The sequence below is a fragment of the Microcebus murinus genome, chromosome 2 (assembly GCF_040939455.1).
Source record: "Microcebus murinus isolate Inina chromosome 2, M.murinus_Inina_mat1.0, whole genome shotgun sequence".
NCBI classification, from domain to species: Eukaryota; Metazoa; Chordata; class Mammalia; order Primates; family Cheirogaleidae; genus Microcebus; species Microcebus murinus.
This window is the reverse complement of record NC_134105.1, coordinates 16,694,433-16,716,356: the sequence shown is the minus strand read 5'-3', so window position 1 is coordinate 16,716,356 and position 21,924 is coordinate 16,694,433. Positions and strand designations below refer to the sequence as shown.

At 36.1% G+C, this 21,924-nt stretch overlaps 1 protein-coding gene across 1 annotated transcript in view; it reads right to left on the bottom strand.

Annotated features, from left to right (window-relative positions):
• Positions 1–595: 595 nt before the first annotated feature.
• Positions 596–21,924, bottom strand: part of CLIC4 (chloride intracellular channel 4) — a 76,063-nt gene continuing 54,734 nt past the window's right edge. The window contains exons 4-6 of the mRNA XM_012750593.2: positions 14,338–14,444; positions 2,585–2,766; positions 596–1,835 (exon numbers count right to left, since the gene is read on the bottom strand). Of these exons, the coding sequence (XP_012606047.1) occupies positions 1,671–1,835; positions 2,585–2,766; positions 14,338–14,444 (454 nt within the window). The 3' untranslated portion in view covers positions 596–1,670. The remainder of the gene's footprint in view (positions 1,836–2,584; positions 2,767–14,337; positions 14,445–21,924) is intronic.

Sequence of the window (21,924 nt, the reverse complement as noted above, 5' to 3'; positions counted from 1 at the left end):
CGTCAGCCTAGCTCACAGCAACCTCAAATTCCTGGACTCAAGCAATTCTTCTGCCTCAGCCTCCCAAGTAGCTGGGACTATAGGCATGCACCACCATGCCTGGCTCATTTTTTCTATGTACATTAGTTGGCCAATTAATTTCTTTCTATTTATAGTAGATACAGGGTCTCACTCTTGCTCAGGCTAGTTTCGAACTCCTGATCTTGAGCAATCTGCCCGCCTTGGCCTCCCAAAGTGCTAGGATTACAGGCGTGAGCCACCGCGCCTGGCCGTTTTGTTTATTTGTGTTTTTTTTTTTTAAAGAATACATGCATAGCAAATTTTTATTTTCACCAACTTCATCTTCTATTGTTAGAGCACAAAGAATTCTTGTTTAGGACTTTGATTTAAAAAGAAAAAAAACAAAACAAAAACACATGCAGAGTGCTATTCCTCAACATGGCTATAGAAAAATTTAACTCAAGGAAGTACAATGATTGAGATCAGGCAAAACTGCAGCAAATACTCACTCACCATAACAACTATAATTTAGTCCAACAGGAGTGAACAATCCTCTACGCACGGTAAATGGGGTGAAATAAGAAAATTGGTAGTCTGTGTTTTATTTTGTTTTAATTTAGGAAGGATAATGCATTCTTTAGACCATCTACATTAAATATGCTTTAGAAACAAAAATTTACTTCATATTTTGACAAACCCTCCCTTCATTCCTTAGGTTAATTTGTGTTAGTCATTGTACTGCTATAGCTAAATCAACTAAGTATCAGTTTATGTAGTGTTGCTCAAAAGATCTACAAGTAGCAAGCTCTATGCTTACCTAAAAAGGAGCTTTTTAAAATAAAGCAAGCAATAATGTTCCAAATGAATGGCACTGGGCAAAATATATATAACAAACACATTAAGACAGAGTCTCAGATGCCCATCAGCTTCTAAGTATAAAATGCTTGCAGAAGACGTTTAAAAAACCATCTCTTCCTCTAAACTTTTAGCTTCTACATAGTGTCAGATGTTTCAATTGGTAGGAAGGATAAATGCTTTTAGGCAAAAGCAAAGATATATCTACAAAGCAAAATAGCAAAATCTGTAGTGAATTTCTGTAGAAGGCTCTCTTCTCTGGTGGCAATATTCTTTAGTACATATCCAGGACAGACTAAATTGAAACAGAATATTTCTGATACAGTAGCAATCCTTTCATATACTCTTACTAAATATTACAAAATTTCAAAAAATACATAAATATTCCTTGTACCATGCATTATGCACCAGTTTGGGGCTGCCTGATGAAGTCATGGCTACTATTTTAACATCACACATTGCACCTCCAAAGTTTTGACATCGATACACAGTGATGTGTGCCATCGGACAAAATGGTTAGGGATCCCGAGAGATGGCAAACCACCTCTAAAGTGAAAAGTTTGTGATGGAGTGTCTCCAAATTAGAGGAGAGGAGGATACGGGTTGGGGAGGCAGGGTAAAAGGATTTCAAAATAATACTGCTTAGGAGTGTATATTTTAAGATAACTACTATATCTTGTCTATCCTTGATCCTAATCTTGAATAACTGCATGTTCATGCAAAATATAATTTCTACTCTAGGAAGAGAAGCAGTCTGTTAGGAAAAGCATATTCTTAGGGGAAGACACGAAGATATCTCTGTCATAAGTGCTATTTTACTTGGTGAGTCTTTTGGCTACATCACTATATGCTATTTCAACCTCCTTATCACTGGGACAGGTATTGGTGAACTCATCCCTACTATATGCATTAGTTAAATATCTCCAGATGCCAGTCATTCCTTTTGGAATATCAAAGTTGCGGTATTTTTTGGCCACCACCTGAAATACAAAGAGATCAAAAGTTAACAGATTGATTTTCCATGTCTTATAAATGAGACATATCTCTGATTTTAGAGCCAATTATTAATGCCATATATCTTTGAGAACTGCTTCTATTTGAAAAGAAGTCTGTCACTATCATTCTAACTAGAGTTTTAAATAACTACCAAGACTGCAAGCTACCCCAGAGATCCTGAGGTATAACAGTGACTGCAAATGCCTGCCTAGGACATACAGAAAGACAGCCAGGTGTAATCATCAGATAAATACTTTAACACACACACACAATGTTTGGATCACTATTTTCCTTATCTTAGATCTCTACTGCACAATAGTGCTTATTACTATTCTATATACTTAGCAATGTGCCTACCCAGTGTCTCACATAATAAATGATCAGTATTTTTTTGCCTTGAATAGAAAAGGCCAGGTGATCACAGAACAGAATGTGACAATATAAATCATTATAGCAAACTCCAATTCAAAGTGATCTATTACATCTTTGAAAGATATTTTTATGCAGTTACAAGAAAAAAAATTCCTCTTCTCATATGTCTTGATTTTAAGATGTAATATTCCATTTAATTAACTCTACAGTATTTCAAATATTGCCTAAACCACATTAAGTTACACTATTTGGGGGGCTGCTAGTCATATGAGATCAGAAATGTTTTAAGCACAAAGGAAGTGCTACCTTAGTAAATACAATACTAGGTAATAGCAATGTCACACCACATCCATAGGCCTACCTTGACAATATGCAGTTTGGGCAGCAGGTTGCAATCAGCTAATGTCATTTCATTGCCATCCAGAAATTTACGTGTAGAAAACTTAATGTCCTCCATAGAATTTTCATCAATTTCATCAGGGAGTGGAGAATTCAGATATTCATCCAGTTTCTGCAGTGTTTTCAAGAGACCTCTCTCCAGGGCTGAAAAACAGATGGGAACATTGTAAGCCCAATCCCCAAAGTAGAAGCATTACTCTGACACTAGGCACTGTGTCACTAGAACAAGACAGATGGGCTTCCTGCTCTCCTACCACCTTGTTTACATGGTAGGGGGATGAGACATATTTGTTCAAGTAAATGTATAAAGAAGCATGATAGTTTCAGACAGTTATATTTATAAAAACTGGCTAATAACTAAATGCCCCACACATGAACACAGCTAGCCCAACAGAGTCGACCATTTAAACTGGGGAAAATGGGTGGGAAAAGGCAAACATTAATTCAAATCAACGGAAGAAAATCTTGCAGAGACAGAGATTCCTGCCCTCAATTTTAATTCCTACTCCCCCAGGAACATTTGGATTTATCACCAAGAAATATGTTAAGAAACTCCAATACAAACAACCCAAGCAGAGAGCCTGGGATTTTTGTACTGTCTCACAGAAGAAGCTAAGAATGGCACTACCTTATACAAAAAGCCCAGAGGTCAGATTAGAGAGTTCAATTTACAATACTGAAGTGGGAGCCTCTTTAGCCAAATAGATTAAGATGCTATGATTATTATGATTCAGGGAGAAGAGGGACAGAGCCACCACTGTACATTTGGCAGGCGAGAATTCTATCCGTCAATCACCCATGTACCACCACTGTACATTTGTAAAGTCAAGGTTAGTGACCCTTAGCAGAAAGGGACAGGAATGTCATTAAAGGAATATGGAATAACAACAGATAAATCTTCTACTATCCCTTTTACCCTTTACTTCCCAATCCACCTTCCCTTCTCAAGCTCAGAATAGATGAACTCATTGATGATTACATAATTTGTCATAAAAGAAAGTTAAATATCATGAGGTGACAATCCACGTAGCTATAAGATTGAATAAAGTTAGGTCCTTTAAGGAAAAAGGTAAAGTTTTACATGCTGCATATTAGATATCTTCCAGCAGCATAAATACGTCCTAACCCAATACCTCTTCTTCCAAATTGCTGCCACCCACTCATCCCTTGGTCCCTTCATGGTAGTCCAGACAATAGGTGATAGTCTTAGTTAGGTAAGGGGCTGTAGGCACAAAAAGGAATGAAGAGTTTAGGAGATAAACCAAGAGAGCTCAGAGACCAAAGTGAACATGGAGAAAGAGGAATAGGATGTTTTCAACATAACATAACTTGAGTCCCTACTATGTGCCAAGTCTTGTTTTAAACATTGTTAATGTTTTCAGTTGAATAAAACATAAAACGTTCCTATTCCCAGAAGCTGTTCAACAAACTAACAACGCCCAGGGCGAATGCTGGTGCCATTTACTGAAATATTTACCTTCCTAGAGGTAAAGCAGATTTAGAGGATGCGGAGATGAGTTCAGTAATATGCCGAGTTTGAGGTGCCTGTAAAGACATGTGAGATGTACAATAGACAAGTTTTCAGTGTCATAGACTGGGCTGGAGCAATATTTGGAAGTCCTGAGAACATAAATGAACAATGAAACCATGGAGTAAAGGAGAGACAGAGGGCCTATGGAAAGTCCTAAGGAACCTCATTTAAAGGACAGGTAGGAAAAAGAATCTGCGGAGAAGATTAAAAGGGAAGAAATACACTCTTAAAGAATCTCAGAATTCAGGGTTGGAAATGCCTTCAAATCCCAGCTCAATCTTTCATACCAGGCAGGCTCCTACAAAATGCTGTATCATTGGATTACTCTTATGCAAAAGCACAACTGATTTTTATAATGGCCCCATATCCAGTAACCTTGCTAATTCACTTTTTTCTTACAGTTTATCTGTAGAGTCTTTTGGAATTTCTACTTACACAATTATATTGTTTCAGAATAATGATCTATTTATTCTTTCCTTTATAATTCTCATGCCTTTCTTTTTCTTGCCTTATTATACTGGCTAAGACAACTAGTAAAATGCTAAGTAGAAGTGGCAACAGTGAGCACCCTTTTCTAGTTCCCAATCACCAGGTGAAATCTCTCACTATTTTCTCATTAAATATGGATGATTACTATAGTTCTTTGTAGAATTTATCAGATTAAGGAAGTTTCCCACTATGCCTAGTTTGCTAAGACTCTTTTAAAGAACAATGAGTATCATGTTGAGTATGAATAATAAATTTTATCAAATGCTTTCTTCTGCTTCTATTAAAATGGCCATATAATTTTTCTCCTTTATTGATCTGACAATGTATACAGATTTTTGAGTGTTTAAACAATCTTCTATTCCTGAATGAAACCCAACTCAGTTGTGTGTATTATCTTTTTTCATTTTGCTGAATTTGGTATACCTTTTGTCAGACTTTTGCATCAGCGCTCAAAAGAGAGAGTGCCCTGAAAATGTCCTTTCTTTTGATGTTCTTGTGTGCTTTTGGTACCAAGGCTCAAAAAGCAAGTTGGAAAGTATTCCCTCTCTTCTATTCCCTGGAAAAGTATGTGCAAGCCTGATGCTACTTTTCCCCCAAATGCTTGAAAGAGTTCATCAATGAAGCAATCTGGATCTGGAGTTTTCCTTTTAATTATAAGAAAACTTACATGATTTTTAATTATAGATATACGACTATTCACATTTTCAATTCCTTCTTGTGACAATTTTGTTTCACCAGTTTTTGTTTGAAAATGTCTACTTATTAAAATTCATAAATAAAAATCATCATGTTCTTACATTCTTTTTCAGCTAAAAACCTTGGTGAATATATATTAAGAGAATTGATTCTCACAGCAACAACAGGGCATAAGAAGGGTAGATATTATCCTACCTTATAGATCCAGAAATAAGAGACTAGAAAATTTGCCTTATTTTAAGCATCAAAGGAAAGAGATTTTTGACATCCTGGAATTTAACATGTTATGACTTGGAATTATAAATTAAATGGGGTAAATCATAGAAAAGGTTGACTGGTTTATTAGCAAGTATATCAATCCAAGGCTATAGATATAAATGTCACATCTTGAAGCAAAGATAAAATATTTGGATGTGTTTGCTTTCACCTAGTATTTCACTACTTATAGAATTCTAATTTGCTTTCTGTCAGTTCACTGAAGATCTCATACCATTGTCTTCTGAATTCCACTGTTCCTATTGAGAATCAGTGCTCATTCTTATCACTATTCTCTTAAAGGGTTTTCTCTGACATTTTTAAGATTCTGCCTCTGGTTTTCAGCAATGTGACTATGATGTATATAGGTGTAGTTTTCTTTTATATTAGTATTTGTGCTGCTGGGTTATATAATGCTGATTCTATGGCTTACCATCTTTCATCAATTTTGGAAAATTCTTGGCAATAATTCTTTACGTGCAGCTTCTATTCCATTTTCTTCTCTCCTTCTGAGACTCCAGTTATACATATGTCAGACACCTTTTTCATTGTGCTCCATGTCTTATCACTCTTCTGTATTATTATTATTTTTTTGTCCTTTTGTCTCTTTGGGCTTCTATTAGATATTTCCTTCTGACCTATCTTCCAGTTCACTAATTCTTTCATTATTGTCCAAACTGTTACATTTCTCTATTGAGTTCACAATTTCAGATACTATAGCTTTAAATTCTAGAACTTCCATCTGATTCATTTTTATAATTTCTACTTTGCTGAAATTCTCCATCTTGTTTTTTTATTTTTTGAGGATATTAAAGGTATTTTAAATCAGTGTCTGGTAACTGAATACCTTCTAGTTTATAATATAGTTGTTTTTTTTTTGTTTTTTGTTTTTTTATAATTTTTTTTTTATTTTGGTATATTATGGGGGTACAGATTTTAAGGTTTCAATAAATGCCCATTTCCCCCCCTCTATAATATAGTTTTAAAAATGTATTAGTTATGTTTAGTCCATGATATGAGCTCTAATATTAATAGATTTTTTAAGTTATTAAATTTTTTAACTCAGGGCTGGTTTATATTAAACAAAATCATATACATCTTCCTTCTAATTCTTGTTATTAAAGTAATCCATCATTCTTGCTTTCCTGACCCTATGTTCTTTAAAAGTAGAATATGTGTCTTGTGCTTCTTCTGTATCCCCTAAAATTCATAAAACTTAAACATAAATTGGATTGGTGAACACTTGGCCAAGACTAAGAAAGGCTAATAATTACATATAAAAGTTTTGGGTTTCTTAAAATGTATGAAGAAGATTCAAAAAGAAATTAGCTGAAAAAGTAGAATGAGGGGGCTGAGAGAACTGACCTGCCTTCTTCCCCCACCTTCCTTCCTCCTTCCTTCTCTCAGTTCTTCCTCTTGTGCCACCTGTCTCCTTTCTCTCCTTCCTGCAATTGTTCCTTCCTCCTTCTATAAATGTTTATTAAATGCCTGCTGTGTACAAAGCATTGCTCTAAGAGCTAAGATGTAGGAGTGAACAGACAAAAATCCTTGCCCTTGGGGAGCTTACACTCTAGTGGGGGTAAAACACACAATACATACAACCAGTGAGATAAAAGGCGAGAAGTGCCAGATTGCTATTTCTTTCACCCAGCTCAAGATAAACTGAATGTTTTTTAGCAGCTATGTTATATGGGAGGTTGGCGAGAGGAGAGCAGGGTAAGTAGACAATCTTGAGCCTCTAGAAACACATTCAGCAAAAATGATGTACACAATTGTGAGAGGTCCAGGAAACTGAGAACGAGCAAAGGAACTGCAGCTGCACAGGGCTCCATGGCTTCCCCATTATTTAAAAATAATTTATTATCTCTTGTTCTCTCTTATTATCTCTTATTCTAACTTGCTGTATCTTTCTGACCAAGGGAAGGGGAGGGAAGGGCGAATAGGAGGGGAAGGGAAGGGAAAGGGAAGGAAAAAAAAAAAGAAAACATATAATGAATACATGAAAACATAGACTAGATACTTTTAAAGTCAGATAAGTTTAGAAATTTGTACTTGACTGTTATCTCTTTTGTGGGAGTGGGAATGAGGTAGACACCGCATATTGCTATAGAACACAACACCCTTTTAACATGTAAAGAAGACTTGGTACTATATATGTATTTTTTTTTTTTTGCCGTGAGTAGAGTGCCATAGCGTCAGCCTAGCTCACAGCAACCTCAAGTGATTCTGCTGCCTCAGTATCCTCACCTAGCCAACGCCTAGCTAATTGTTCCTTTTTTTTTGAGACAGTCTCTCACTCTGTTGCCTTGGCTAGAGTGCCACAGTGTTGGCCTAGCTCACAGCAACCTCAAACTCCTGGGCTCAAGGGATCTTTCTGCCTCAGCCTCCTGAGTAGCTGGGACTACAAGCATGTGCCACCATGCCCGGCTAATTTTTTCTATATATTTTAAGTTGGTGAATTAATTTCTATTTTTAGTAGAGACAGGGTCTCACTTTTGCTCAGGCTAGTTTCAAACTCCTGACCTCGAGTGATCTTCCCACCTCAGCCTCGCAGAGTGCTAAGATTACAGGCGTGAGCCACCGTACCCAGCTGGTAATATTTTTTACTTAGGTAAATATCAAACAAATTGGAATGTGTCACCTCAAGTGATAAGTGACAAGATCAAAAATTTACCTATTTTATTAATAAAAGATCACCCTAGCCATAGCCATGATTAAGCTACCTTATTTCTTAGAGGAAACGTAAGCAGAAAAAGACACTAGAACCCAGTAAAATAAAAACCTTGATGCATTAAGGTGCTCAGCTGGAACTATAAGTGACAGGGAATAAAGCCATTTAAAAATAAAAGACCAGACCAGCCTAAGCAAGAGCGAGACCCCACCACTCCTAAAAAATAGAAAGAAACTAGCAGGACAACTAAAAAAAAATTATATATATAAGAAACTAGCAGGATAACTAAAAAAAAATTATATATATTATATAATTATATTATATAATTATATATATTATATAATATAATTATATTATATAATATGCATTTTATATATATAATTTTTTTAGTTGTCCTGCTAGTTTCTTTCTCCCTCCCTCCCTGGCGCATATATATATATATATGCCAGGCATGATGGCACATGCCTGTAGTCCCAGCTACTCAGGAGGCTGAGGCATGAGGATCACTTGAGCCCAGGAATGTGAGGTTGCTATGAGCTAGGCTGACGCCATGGCACTCTAGCCTGGGCAACAGAGCAAGACTGTCTATGAATGAATGAATGAATGAATGAATAATAAAAAATGCAAAGCAACAGACACAACTTTTTATTAATTACATGTAAGGTAGTGATAATGCATACAGTTAACTGAAATATAAAGTTTATAAGTTAACAAAAGAATACAACATGAGAAACAGCTAAGTTAGTAAGGGGTCAAGGGCATTATGAAAATTTCATGGTTGTACTAAAATGAAAAAAAAAGGAGGACAGAATCTCAGGGTTATAAAAGAACTAAAAAAGAACTAAAAGATTAAGTATGTTTCCTATTAAAAACAGTGAACAAGAATAAATATGTATTAGAATACAAGGACTTGTTCTCTGATCAGATTACCATGAACAGGCGGGGCTCAGCAGCTCACGCCTGTAATCCTAGCACTCTAGGAGCCCAAAGCAGGAGGATTGCTTGAGCCCAGGAGTCTGAGGTTGCTGTGAGCTAGGCTGACGCCACAGCACTCTAGCCTGGGAAACAAAGTGAGACTCTGTCTCAAAACACACAAAAAAAGAATGTTAGAATAAAGAGTATATTAATAGGCCGGGCGTGGTGGCTCATGCCTATAATCCCAGCACTATGGGAGGCTGAGGCAGGCGGATTGCTCAAGGTCAGGAGTTCGAAACCAGCCTGACCAAGAGCGAGACCCTGTCTCTACTAAAAATAGAAAGAAATTAATTAGCCAACTAAAAACATATATAGAAAAAATTAGCTGGGCATGGTGGCGTGTGCCTGTAGTCCCAGCTACTTGGGAGGCTGAGGCAGAACGATTGCTTGAACCCAGGAGTTTGAGGTTGCTGTGAGCTAGGCTAATGCTATGGCACTCTAGCCCAGGCAACAAAGTGAGACTATCTCAAAAAAAAAAAGCAAAGAATAATAAAAACAAAGAATGATCAATTAGTTTGATACAATTTTTATATATCGGCATAATGTATGGCCAATAAAACAAACAAAATCAGAAGTACCAAGAGATACTGAACAGCACCATTCCATAAACAAAGTTTTAAAGACTATGGTAAAGGAGTATGTTAGTTAAAATGAAGAAAATATCGAGATTAACCACTAGAGGGCAGTAGTAGGCCATCAGAAAGTAGTTCTTTGTCATCCATAACTTTTTTTTTTTTTGAGACAGAGTCTCCATTTGTTGCCCAGGCTAGAGTGAGTGCTGTGGCATCAGCCTAGCTCACAGCAACCTCACTCTTGGGCTCAAGCAATCCTACTACCTCAGCCTCCCGAATAGTTGGGACTACAGGCAAGAGCCACCATGCCCTCATTTTTTCTATATATATTAGTTTTTCTATATAAAAAATAGGCTAATTTTTTCTGTATATTAGTTGGCCAATTAATTTCTTTATATTTATAGTAGAGACGGGGTCTCGCTCTTGCTCAGGCTGGTTTCGAACTCCTGACCTCGAGCAATCCACCTGCCTCAGCCTCCCAGAGTGCTAGGATTACAGGCGTGAGCGCCCGGCCTGTCAATCATAACTATTAAGTAGCACTATTACTCTCTAATACCCCTGCTGTAGTGATGCTGATATCTCTAAAAAGCTATTTGAAAAGCTCTAAACAAGTTAATAATTGCAACCAAGGTGACACAATCAGTTTATAATTAATTATAAAAATCAAAACACCCTTTTTTGCCTACACAAATACAACAAAATTAAAACGATTCACGCATTCACCAGCATCAGAGTATGAGGAAATAAATACTATTAGTGGGAATATAAACTGGTATAGATTTTGAGAACAATTGGACAAAAACAGAGAAAAATTTTAAATGCACAAATTTTGATATGGAATCTACCTCAAGGACATTCACTGGCAGCACTGTCACAGTAAAAGGCTTGAGACAATCTAGATGTTTATGGACAGGGAAATGGCTCAATAAAAACCCATATGATAAGGCCAGGCGTGGTGGCTCACGCCTGTAATCCTAGCTCTCTGGGAGGTCAAGGCAGGCAGATTGCTCAAGGTCAGGAGTTCGAAACCAGCCTGAGCAAGAGCGAGACCCCATCTCTACTATAAACAGAAAGAAATTAATTGGCCAACTAATATATATAGAAAAAATTAGCCGGGCATTGTGGTGCATGCCTGTAGTCCCAACTACTCGGGAGGCTGAGGCAGCAGAATCGCTTGAGCCCAGGAGTTTGAGGTTGCTGTGAGCTAGGCTGACGCCACGGCACTCATTCTAGCCTGGGTAACAAAGTGAGACTCTGTCTCAAAAAAAAAAAACCCATATGATAGAATACTAAGCAGAATTTCTAAAAACTGAGTTAGATCTATGTTTGATATGGAAAGATTTCTACCACATAAGTGAAAAAGACAACTGCATGTGAATATGTACATAATATACATTTACATAAAATGTTTGCAAAATTACATAGAAAAAGAATGCACACTAATTTGTTGGAGGTCAAATGATTAAGGAAGGGCAATGAAGTTTTATTAAATTTATTGCTATACTATTTTAACTTCAACAAGCATGTATCTCTATTACTTGAATGATTTGAATGAGTAAAATTCAAGGCAGAAAACATTAAATGTAACAACAGTATTTCTGTTAGTGAAAAATGATACAACTTATGATGAAGACAACAAAGGCTAAAGATTATAATCATTTACATGGCTAAAACTATATTTTTAAGTTACTGCTAGTTTTAATAAAGGGTAATCAATCTTATACAGCCAAGTCTTAAAGGCTAGGTTTCCATCATTGGACATGGAGAGAAGAAATGGGTATTTAGAGATGATTAAATATATAATACAGTTTCATAGCTACAATGATGAACCACCATCCTCTGACTCCCAACACTTTTCCTGAGAGAAAGCAAGAGAGCAAATGAGAAAAAGAGGGATAAGGAGGATGGGGGAGAAAGGAGAAAGAAGAAGAAGGGATCCTGAATAAAAATAACTAATCAGAACCTCTAGAGTCCTTGCCTCCACTAAAACATAGGAATTTGGACATTATGAAATATGCTTCAGAGTATATTCAATGATGCTAAATTCATTTCTCTCTAAAGAATATTATAAACACCAGACTAGTTTCATTTGATATCTTAGTAACTTATATAAATTAATAATATCACAGAACTGAAAAAACAGATCTCAGACAGATTATACTTAATTCATCCCCATAAAAGGAATTACCCACTGGTTTCTCTTTTAATGCCTAAAAGGTTTCACAAACTTTCACTCCCAACCTGAACATGTTACTAAAAGAATTATATATCTTATCTATCATCAATGTTTTCTTTTATTTTATTCTTTAAATTTTATTTGCTTTACCCCCCAATCTAAGCATTGGCCCTTCAGTTTCACTTTCACTAGTCCCAAACTGTAGCATCTAGGGCATCTAATCCCTTACTTAGAATTAGGTCCTAAAAAGTCCTAAAATTTTCCAAACATACTGGATTTTGTGAAATATATAATAGGCTGGTAAAACTAATCAAAGACTTGTCTATTCTGATTTACCATATAAAATGACTGTGTAAACTGTCAATACTTGAGTGGATGTTTGGGGAAATAAGGAGGTGAATGACTAATTTCGTAGCATTATTAAAGGCATTTAATTGCACCAAACAGACAGAAGATCTGCAACAAATATACATACATAAGGAGAGACCCATTAAGCTCCAAAGTGATTTGGAACACTGCTTTCTAAAGTCTCGTGGCAGTGGCAGATCCCTGTGGAAGGAAGTTGCTTGGCAACTGGAAATTTTATTTACCCAATAGGTAATTTAATATAAAAGCCTTCCAGGTTATGCACTGTGTAATGCAGTATGTTTTTGTTCTTATTGGTTGTAACATTCTGAGTTAATAGTAGGTGGCTACATAAGATAGCAACAAATTGATAGGAAAAAAATAGAATACAAAGTTATACTTAAATGAGTCACTTTTTCCCTTTTCTTCCCTCATCTCCCAAAGCAAAAGCAAACACATTGTATTCCCCTTTCCTCCCCGCCAAGTGTTAGAAGAAATTCAATCACCTTCCAGCTCCCAAAAGTCACACCGAGAAATAAAAACTTAACTTTAAGATTACTCAAAGAACTATGCAGCAAGAGAATCTGGATAGAAAGGATAGTTTCATGAAAAGTACAGTTAGCCTGAATGAAGGGAGGGCAGAACAGAAAAGACATTGTGGAAAGGAGGGCTCCAATATAACCGTTTACTTAGTGTGTAAATGCTTAGACAGAAACATTAGTCAGAAAAAAAAGCCAATTACTAAAGAAAATTGCTTCCAAACTAAGGCAGCTACTGGAACACATTATTAATAGATATAAGCCAGGCCTGAGTACTAAAATTTTCCCCTTTCTTCCCTTCACTGTAGAAAAAACATTTCATGCAGTGACTATTATTGCAGAAACCAAGAGGAAAAGACACTGAAATTCAATACTATATTATAAAATGCTGCAATTTTTAAATTTAATAATAAAAAATGGCCCGAATAGCTTAGAAATCTTCCTGCTGAAATAATACAGGGAAATCAGCAAGTATTTCACTTTTAAAAAGATATTTATTCTTGCTTAACCAGCACTGATTTTTCCCCTTTGGTATTTTTGTTCATTTGCTGCCATAAGCTTTCAGTCAAAAGAACCATACCCAAGTTATCAAACTAGCTAAAATATGATGAATTACGGTATTTTTCGGAGCAAGCTTTACTGGTTATTGTTGTTACTTTTAAATAAACATTAAAGTTCAAAAAAAATAAAATAAACATTAAGGTTCTCTATACAGTTTTCCCCAGAGAGAACAATGCTTACCATCCCAAAGAGAAGAGAAAAGGAAATTACTGAATGCTGTAGTTGAGACACAGTTCATTAAATGGAACCTCTTTTAAAGAGACTTCCTTTCACTATATATATGTTTGGTAAATGAAATGATAAAACAGTGCCTTTAATAAATAAAAGAAAATCACATCTGTCCTACCTAAATAATTCTCATAATTAAAATATGACTTGAAAATAAAATTCTAGTTTTAGGATGCAAAGAAATTTGGAAGCCTAGTGAGAGTCTATTTACTCTCTTAAAGCAACTCTAAAAATTGTTCTTTAAGGGTAATTAGCACAAAAAACCACTCAGGCCGATTTTAGGCATCAAACAGTAAACAAAAGATTTTATAATAGTGTAAGTTAAGCTCCATCAATCTATTCCAAGTCACCACAACCATATAATCCAGTGTTTTGATATACTGTTAAATCTTCACAGTAACTTCTCAAAAGACCATGAGAACAACTTCATTCAATAAACATTTTATCACTCACCCACTATATGCTAGGCACTGTGCCACTAGAAGAAACAGAGAGAGCAATGTGGACTTATCTCAGTTAATTATCAAATTTCTGATCAATTCTGAAAGACAGTTTTTAATATTTATAGGAATACTTAAAAAGTACTGGTTTATAATCACTGTCATAATAATAGGTTTTTGTTGTTGTTTGGGGGGGGGGGTTGCAGTGGTAATTCAATTTTTTTTTTTGTTTTTTACCTTCATTAGCCTCTGGCCTTGAATTCTTGATATATGCAGAGAATTTGGCAAAGATGTCCATTCCAGCAGTATTTGACTCTGGGTGTTTTGGTGAAAGCTTTAAGTACCTAAATAGGAAAGGAGATAGATTATAAATCCTTCAAAGATACATTAACATAAATTTTCTCAATCAACAAACAACTCCGCTAGCAGTTACTAGATATCTTTTAACAGTTATTAATCTAAGAAATGCCATCAGCATTTTCTGCAATATTATTTAGGGGTGTTTTTTCCTTAGGAAACGAAGCTCTGCACAGTGATTTTGGTCACATATTAATATTCTTGGCAACTAAAGGGCATCCATATTCCACCTCCATTTGATAAATTAGGATGCTGGACAAACAGTCGACTTGTTCAGAGATTTGTGCGAGGCCAACGTCTTAGAATGAGATCTCTAAAGCAGTGCTATCCAAGAGAACCTCCTGTGATGATGGAAATGTTCTATATATTCATTGTCCAATATGATGACCAATAGTGCCATGTAGCTATCTGATTACAAATTAAACACAAATAAAATTAAAAAACTGACTTCCTGAGTTGCACTTGTCACATTTCAAGTGCTCAACAGTCACCAGACAGCACAGCTCTAGAGCCTTGTTAGTGACGCCAACCAGATCCTTAGTATGCCATGCACTAGGCCAGCACTATGCAGCAGTAACAGAGAACCTAACAGGAGGATAGAGCCTACGCTGGTCAAACACTGTGATGATCTATAGCAAGTTAAGGACAAAAACAGCAGGCAACAGATCATTCACTTCAAACTTATACTCTGGATTTTCCAAAAGCTCCCATATATTAGATATGACAGTATATTTGAGGGTAGCACTTAGCAATAGAAAAACAGGATGTCAGAAATCATACTGAGGTTTCAACTACTACTATACCAAAAAAAAAAAAAGAAGAAGAAGAAGAAGAGAAAAAGAAATCATACTGAGGAATGCTCTGTTATGTTACAGTTTTTCTACTTTGAGAATAGACATGACACACCAAATTTGTAAACCCCCTCTCCAATATTTTACATATTTAGATTTCAAACCCATGTACTCAGTGGATATTTCTTCCTCACACTGGAAAACACATGTGAAAAGACTCAACTATTCATCTTCTCTTCAGTAGGTCTTGCATCAGCTCCAGGGAGTCAGGGCTAGAGGAATTCCGATTCTTAGTCCGACCCAGGGAAGATTAATCAGCTGAAGGTCCTACAAAATGTCACTAGAAAATGGACTTGGGAGCAGTAAGGCTTCAGAAAAAAATCTTACAATGAACTAGTAATTGCAATTTACTAAAGACACTGTCTTGCCAGTTTTCTTTAAATGAAAAATGATGCGGCAGTTTTAAAAAGAAATTTAGGTTCAGCGGCCAGGCGCGATGGCTCAAGTCTGTAATCCTAGCACTCTGGGAGGCAGAGGCAGGAGGATAGCTCAAGGTCAGGAGTTTGAAACTAGCCTGAGCAAGAGTGAGACTTCATCTCTACTAAAAATGTAAAGAAATTAATTGGTCAACTAAAAATATATAGAAAAAAATAGCCTGGCATGATGGCACGTGCCTGTAGTCCCAGCTACTCGGGAAGCTGAGGCAGGATTGCTTGAGCCCAGGAGTTTGAGGTTGCTGTGAGCTAGGCTAACGCCATGGCACTCTAGCGCAGGCAACAGAGCGAGACGCTGCCTCAAAAAAAAAAAAATTAATTAATTAATTTAGGTCACTTGCAAGTTGTGTTTCAGTTTAGTTTTTACATTATTCATATTTCTTCTGTTTACTATTTTGAATCCAGGAAGAAATATATCTTCTAAAAATTGGGCATAGTACTGTATTAGTAAGGAGGATGTAAAATACCTGTGGGACACATATATGCTCAAAATATCTTTCTTTTTAATAGGTCTACCTAGTCTCTAAATCTCTCTCAATTTTTAAGCTTAAAGATTTCTCTTGGTCGGGCACAGTGGCTCACACGTGTAATCCTAGCACTCTGGGAGGCCAAGGCAGGAGGATTGTTTGAGGTCAGGAGTTTGAGACCAAGCTGAGAAACAGCGAGACCCTGTCTCTACTAAAAATAGAAAAAATTAGTTAGGCGTGGTCGTGGGCATCTATATAGTCCCAGCTACTGGGGAGGCTGAGGCAGGAAGATCACTTAAGCCCAGGAATTTGAGGTTGCTGTGAGCTAGGCTGACGCCACGGCACTAGTCTAGCCCAGGTGACAGAGTGAGACTCTGTCTCAAAAAAAAAAAATTTCTCTTATAAATACATTGATTTACATAAAGAGTTTTTCAGTGAAAAATTATAGCAAATGAGTTTCACCCAAGTTTATATATCTATGTCTATATTTTCCCTCTTCCTAACTACTTAACTATAGAAATCTTTATACTCTCTTGCTCTTTCTCATTTCTTCTTTCTGCCTAAGTTAAAACAGTTAAACCCAGGTCCAACAACCCTGAATTTCCCTTGACTATAAAAACAACCAGCTTCCTTAAATGTTTGTACTGTTTGTAATACAGCACCTTCGCTGACTCATTTCAAACAAAAAATAGTGCAGAGAACATAAGTGCCTTTTCAAACATCTATGTCTTCCTCTAGCCAAGCTTCCAAAATTAGTCTTCTTTTCTCCAAGCAGTATTTAGGTGTGCCTACTTTTTATAATGAGGTAAACCTCATAATTCTCCAAATAACTTAGAGGAGGGCAGGCTTGAATTACAAATCATTTATATATTCATTTCTATAATTCTTATAATTATTGAGTATTTATTTTTTATATTTTTTATTTTTTTATTTTTTTGAAACAGAGTCTCACTTTGTTGCCCAGGCTAGAGTGAGTGCCGTCAGCCTGGCTCACAGCAACCTCAATCTCCAGGGCTCAGCGATCCTCCTGCCTCAGCCTCCCGAGTAGCTAGGACTATAGGCATGCGCCACCATGCCCGGCTAATTTTTTGTATATATATTTTTAGTTGGTCAATTAATTTATTTCTATTTTTGGTAGAGACGGGGGTCTCGCTCAAGCTGGTTTTGAACTCCTGACCTTGAGCAATCCACCCGCCTCGGCCTCCCAAAGTGCTAGGATTACAGGCGTGAGCCACCACGCCCGGCCGAGTATTTATTAATACTATGTGCCAGGCATTGCTGTAGTAAGTGTTAGGGATGTAATGATGAGCATATAAAAGCAAAATTCCCACTGTACTTTTCAAATACACAAGAACTCCAACTAGAGAAATATTTTGGTGGAACAGGTAAAATGAAGGAGGACTTGCTAATTGCATATCCTTAATCATATAAAAATACGTGCTATTAAAATTCTGGGGAAAATACACTGTTCTCTAAATCAGGTTAAACGTGCCCTACTGTACCCTGAGACAAATTATTAAATTTGTACTATTAACTTAATGCATAAAATATTTTAGCTATTTCATTTAGTTATGATCTTTATTATTTTTCTTCTGCTAATTTGGGGTCTGGTTTATTCTTGCTTTCCTAGTTCTTTGAGGTACATTAGATTAATTAGTAGTCTTTCTACTTTTTTGATGTGGGCATGTATTGCTATAAAATACCCTCTTAGAATGGCTTTTGCTGTATCCCACAGGTTTTGGTATATTGTTTCCATTTTCATTTGTTTCAATACATTTTTTTAGGCCAGGCGCGGTGGCTCACAGCTGTAATTCTAGCACTCTGGGAGGCCAAGGCAGGAGGATTGCTTGTGCTCAGGAGTTCGAGACCAGCCTGAGCAAGAGCAAGACCCCGTCTCTACTATAAATAGAAAGAAATTGCCAAAACAACTAAAAATAGAAAAAATTTAAAAATTAGCCGGGCACAAGATTAACTGGGGGTGGTGGTGATCTAGGGTGATGCCACGGCACTCTAGCCCAGGCAAGAGAGTGAGACTCTGTCTCAAAAAAAAAAACAAAAAAAAAAAAACATTTTTTTATTTCCATCTTAATTGTTTCATGGACCCAGTGGTCATTCAGGAGAATGCTGTTTAATTTCTATGTACCTGTATAGTTTACAGAGTTCCCCTTGGTGTTGATTTACAGTTTTATTCCATTGTGATCTGAGAGATATTTTACATGATTTCTATTTTTTTAATTTGTTGAGACTTGTTGTGTGGCCTAACATATGTTCTATCCTAGAAAATATTCTATGTACTGATGAACTTAAATTTAACAGGAAAAAACCAAATAATCCCATTTAAAAATGGGCAAAGGACATGAATAGCCATTTCTCAAAAGACAGTACACCAACAGGTATATGAAAAATGCTCAAATTCACTAATCAGCACAGAAATGCAAAAGAAAACCACAATAAGATAACATTTTACTCTAGTCAGAACAGCTATTATGAAAAAGACAAAAAAAAATAGATGTTAGAGAAGATGCAGAAAAAAGGGAACAGCATAACACCATTGGTAGGAATGTAAACTAGTATAGCCACTGTAGAAAACAATATGGAGATTTCTCCAAAAAAAAAAAAACTAAACTAAAAATAGAATTACCATTCAATTCAGCAATCCCACTACTGGGTCTCTTAATCAAAGAAAAAGAAATCAGCATATCAAAGGCATACCTGTATTCGCATATGTTTGCTGCAGCACTACTCATATTAAGATACATAATCAACCTGTCTATCAACAGCTGAATGGATAAATATGATAGATATACACAACAGAATATTATTCAGTCATAAAGAATGAAATCATGTCATTTGCAGCAACACTGACGGCATTGGAGGTCATTGTCTTGTGTGAAATAAACCAGGCACAAAAAAACAAATATCAGGCAGGGCACCGTGGCTCAAGCCTGTAATCCTAGCACTCTGGGAGGCTGAGGCAGGCAGATTGCTCAAGGTCAGGAGTTTGAAAAAAGAATACTATACCTAAAATACAATATTCGCCTCAAATCTCTCATTTTTGCCTAAAAGGAAGGAAATTACATTCCATAAAGCATATACACTTGGCCACAAAGTCAATTAGTTAAAAATATAGACAAACTCAAACTCAGATATTTTGTTCACAGGAGTCGTTCTTTTTTTCCTATTACAGATCAGATTCTCTCTAAAATATGAATCAAATTTTAAACTAATCCATCCAAATTTTTTGTATCTTTCCCAAACATTACATTTTAATTCATCCATTATTACTAGTTCTAAAAAATAGCTTAATCAAGCAATAATTTTCAATTATTGTGAGCATTCACTTTAACATTTAACATAAGAGAGGCAAACAATTCATAAAAGGCTATTTGTCAATAACAGAAGACATATGAACACCCAGAGTATTTAGACTTTTAGTTCTTTACTCTGTATTATATCATAGACTCTCAACGGTAGACTAGCTAAGAATATTTCTATGGTTTTGGGAAAGATATCAGATATTTTCTCCTTTCTTATGTTAATATAAAAATAAAAGCTGATTATACAGCCTACTAAATTCTCCTTGTAAATACATTTATTGTATTTCTCATTTTTTAAAAAAGGCTTAAAACTTTATAGAGCCCTCCTCCAAATTTATCTAGCTTCCTTCTATTCTATCGTTTTATCAGTAAGTTAGCCAAATATACATGGCTGTTTCAGTTAAAAATCCAAGTTTCAGAGCTTTTTGGCAAAGTAGTTTCTTCATTCAACTAAGAGAAATACAAAAATATTTTCCTCAGAGAAGAAAGAGAAAGTTCATGTTAAAACCTGTAGTTTTAACACAAACATTAGCAAAAGCAGGCCAGGTGCAGTGGCTCATGCCTGTAATCCTAGCGCTCTGGGAGGCCCAGGCGGGAGGATCACTTAGGTCAGGACTTTGAGACCAGTCTGAGCAATTGTGAGATGCCGTCTCTACTAAAAATAGAAAAAAAATTATAAAAGCAACTAAAAAGAAAGAAAGAAAAAATTAGCTGGGTGTGGTAGCATGAGCCTGCAGTCCCAGCTATTTGGCTGAGGCAGGATTGCTTGAGCCCAAGAGTTTGAGGTTGCTGTGAGCTAGGTTGACGCCATGGCACTATAGCCCAGGCAACAGAGAGAGACTCTGTCTCAAAAAACATTAGCAAAATTTCTTTGATTTAAGCCTTCCATTAGTCTCTGAATTTTAAACAACTCTAGAGTAGACAACTGCCTGTATTTATATTTGTCATGATTAATTAAATCAGGAAGTGTTCACATAAAAACATTCTGTTCTCAGTATAATCAAATGCCAAAAATATGCCTTTAGAAAAGCTAGATTCTAGTCCACCAGCTTGCACAACTCTTCTGTCTTTTCTTCTCATCCTATCTAGAAACAAGAAGGCTTATAGGCAGAACATCAGCAATAAAGACCTAAAGACCTGAAGACCACCCTGTCCTGGAGGGAAAAGACAGCCAGAATGGTCCCTGGGTGTCCTACAACAATATAGAACAATAGAGGAGGTAATACTAGCTTTCTGGGAGGCCCAGGCAAGAGGATAGCTGCAGCTCAGGGGTTCGATACCAGCCTGCGCACAGTGAGATCCCATCTCATTTTTAAAAAAATAAATTGATTAAAAAAACAATAAAGGAAAGGAAAAGGAATGCAGGTGGTGGTCCCAGAAATACTTCCTCTTTCTACTCATCCTCTAGAAACAATTCTGCATGAAAGAGATTATGCTATTTGTTTAGCATTCACATTATGGGTTGCAGAACCCACTAAGGGAAAGGCACTTCCAATCCAAACATGCTGTTTCTACACATACAATAAAAATTCATCAGAAGTTAAGCCTCACCCACTGTTTTAAAGGATTCACTGAATTAAGTTTGATAACCACCTTCAGTCTCGTCCCACTTGCCCACAGTCAAGTAAACTATCTTTGATTTCTCTCCTACCCTTACCTCTAAACTTGAGCTAGCCTTAAATTTTGTGCTCACTAAAGCACAATCCCAAATAAAGTCTTAACATTTTGCCTCTTTTATAAAAGCTAAACCCAATGAAATGAAAAGTAGAAAGCAAACAACAGAGGAAACACAGATTTTTGGAGTCATATTGATGTGACTTTGGAAGTATCCCATCTCTGCCACCATTAACTGTGAAACCTTGGACAAATTATTTGGATTACTTAAATTTCTTCATAAAGTTTATGTGAAGACTAACTGAGATAATCCACAAAATAATCCAAAAAGCACTGTGCAAGTCACATAAGTAGCACTTCAGTGTTAATAACAGCAGAGGCATTGGCAGCATCAAAAATCCCTTCTACTTAAAGTGAAACTTAAAAAATTTAGAAACTCTCTTCAGAGTATAAACTACAACACAAAAACAAAGAAAACACCCCTAGAGAGAATTTAGAGCATGGTAAACACTTCATAACAAAGATTTCCAAGTGTTTAAACTGAAAGAAAAGACTATCTCTGGTTATAGTATCTCTATAAATATGTTTAGATAAAACAGGACAGAAATTTCTACATAAAAATATAAAGTGAAAATGTTTATTTTCAAGGTCCAATTCAAACCTGTGATGTCTTACAGAGCATTAGATGCCAAGAACCCAGAATATTTTGGTATTGGCTCTACTGTTTCTCTTAATGTCTATTCCCTCTGAGAGAAATAACAAGGAATAATGAAAATTGTTGACT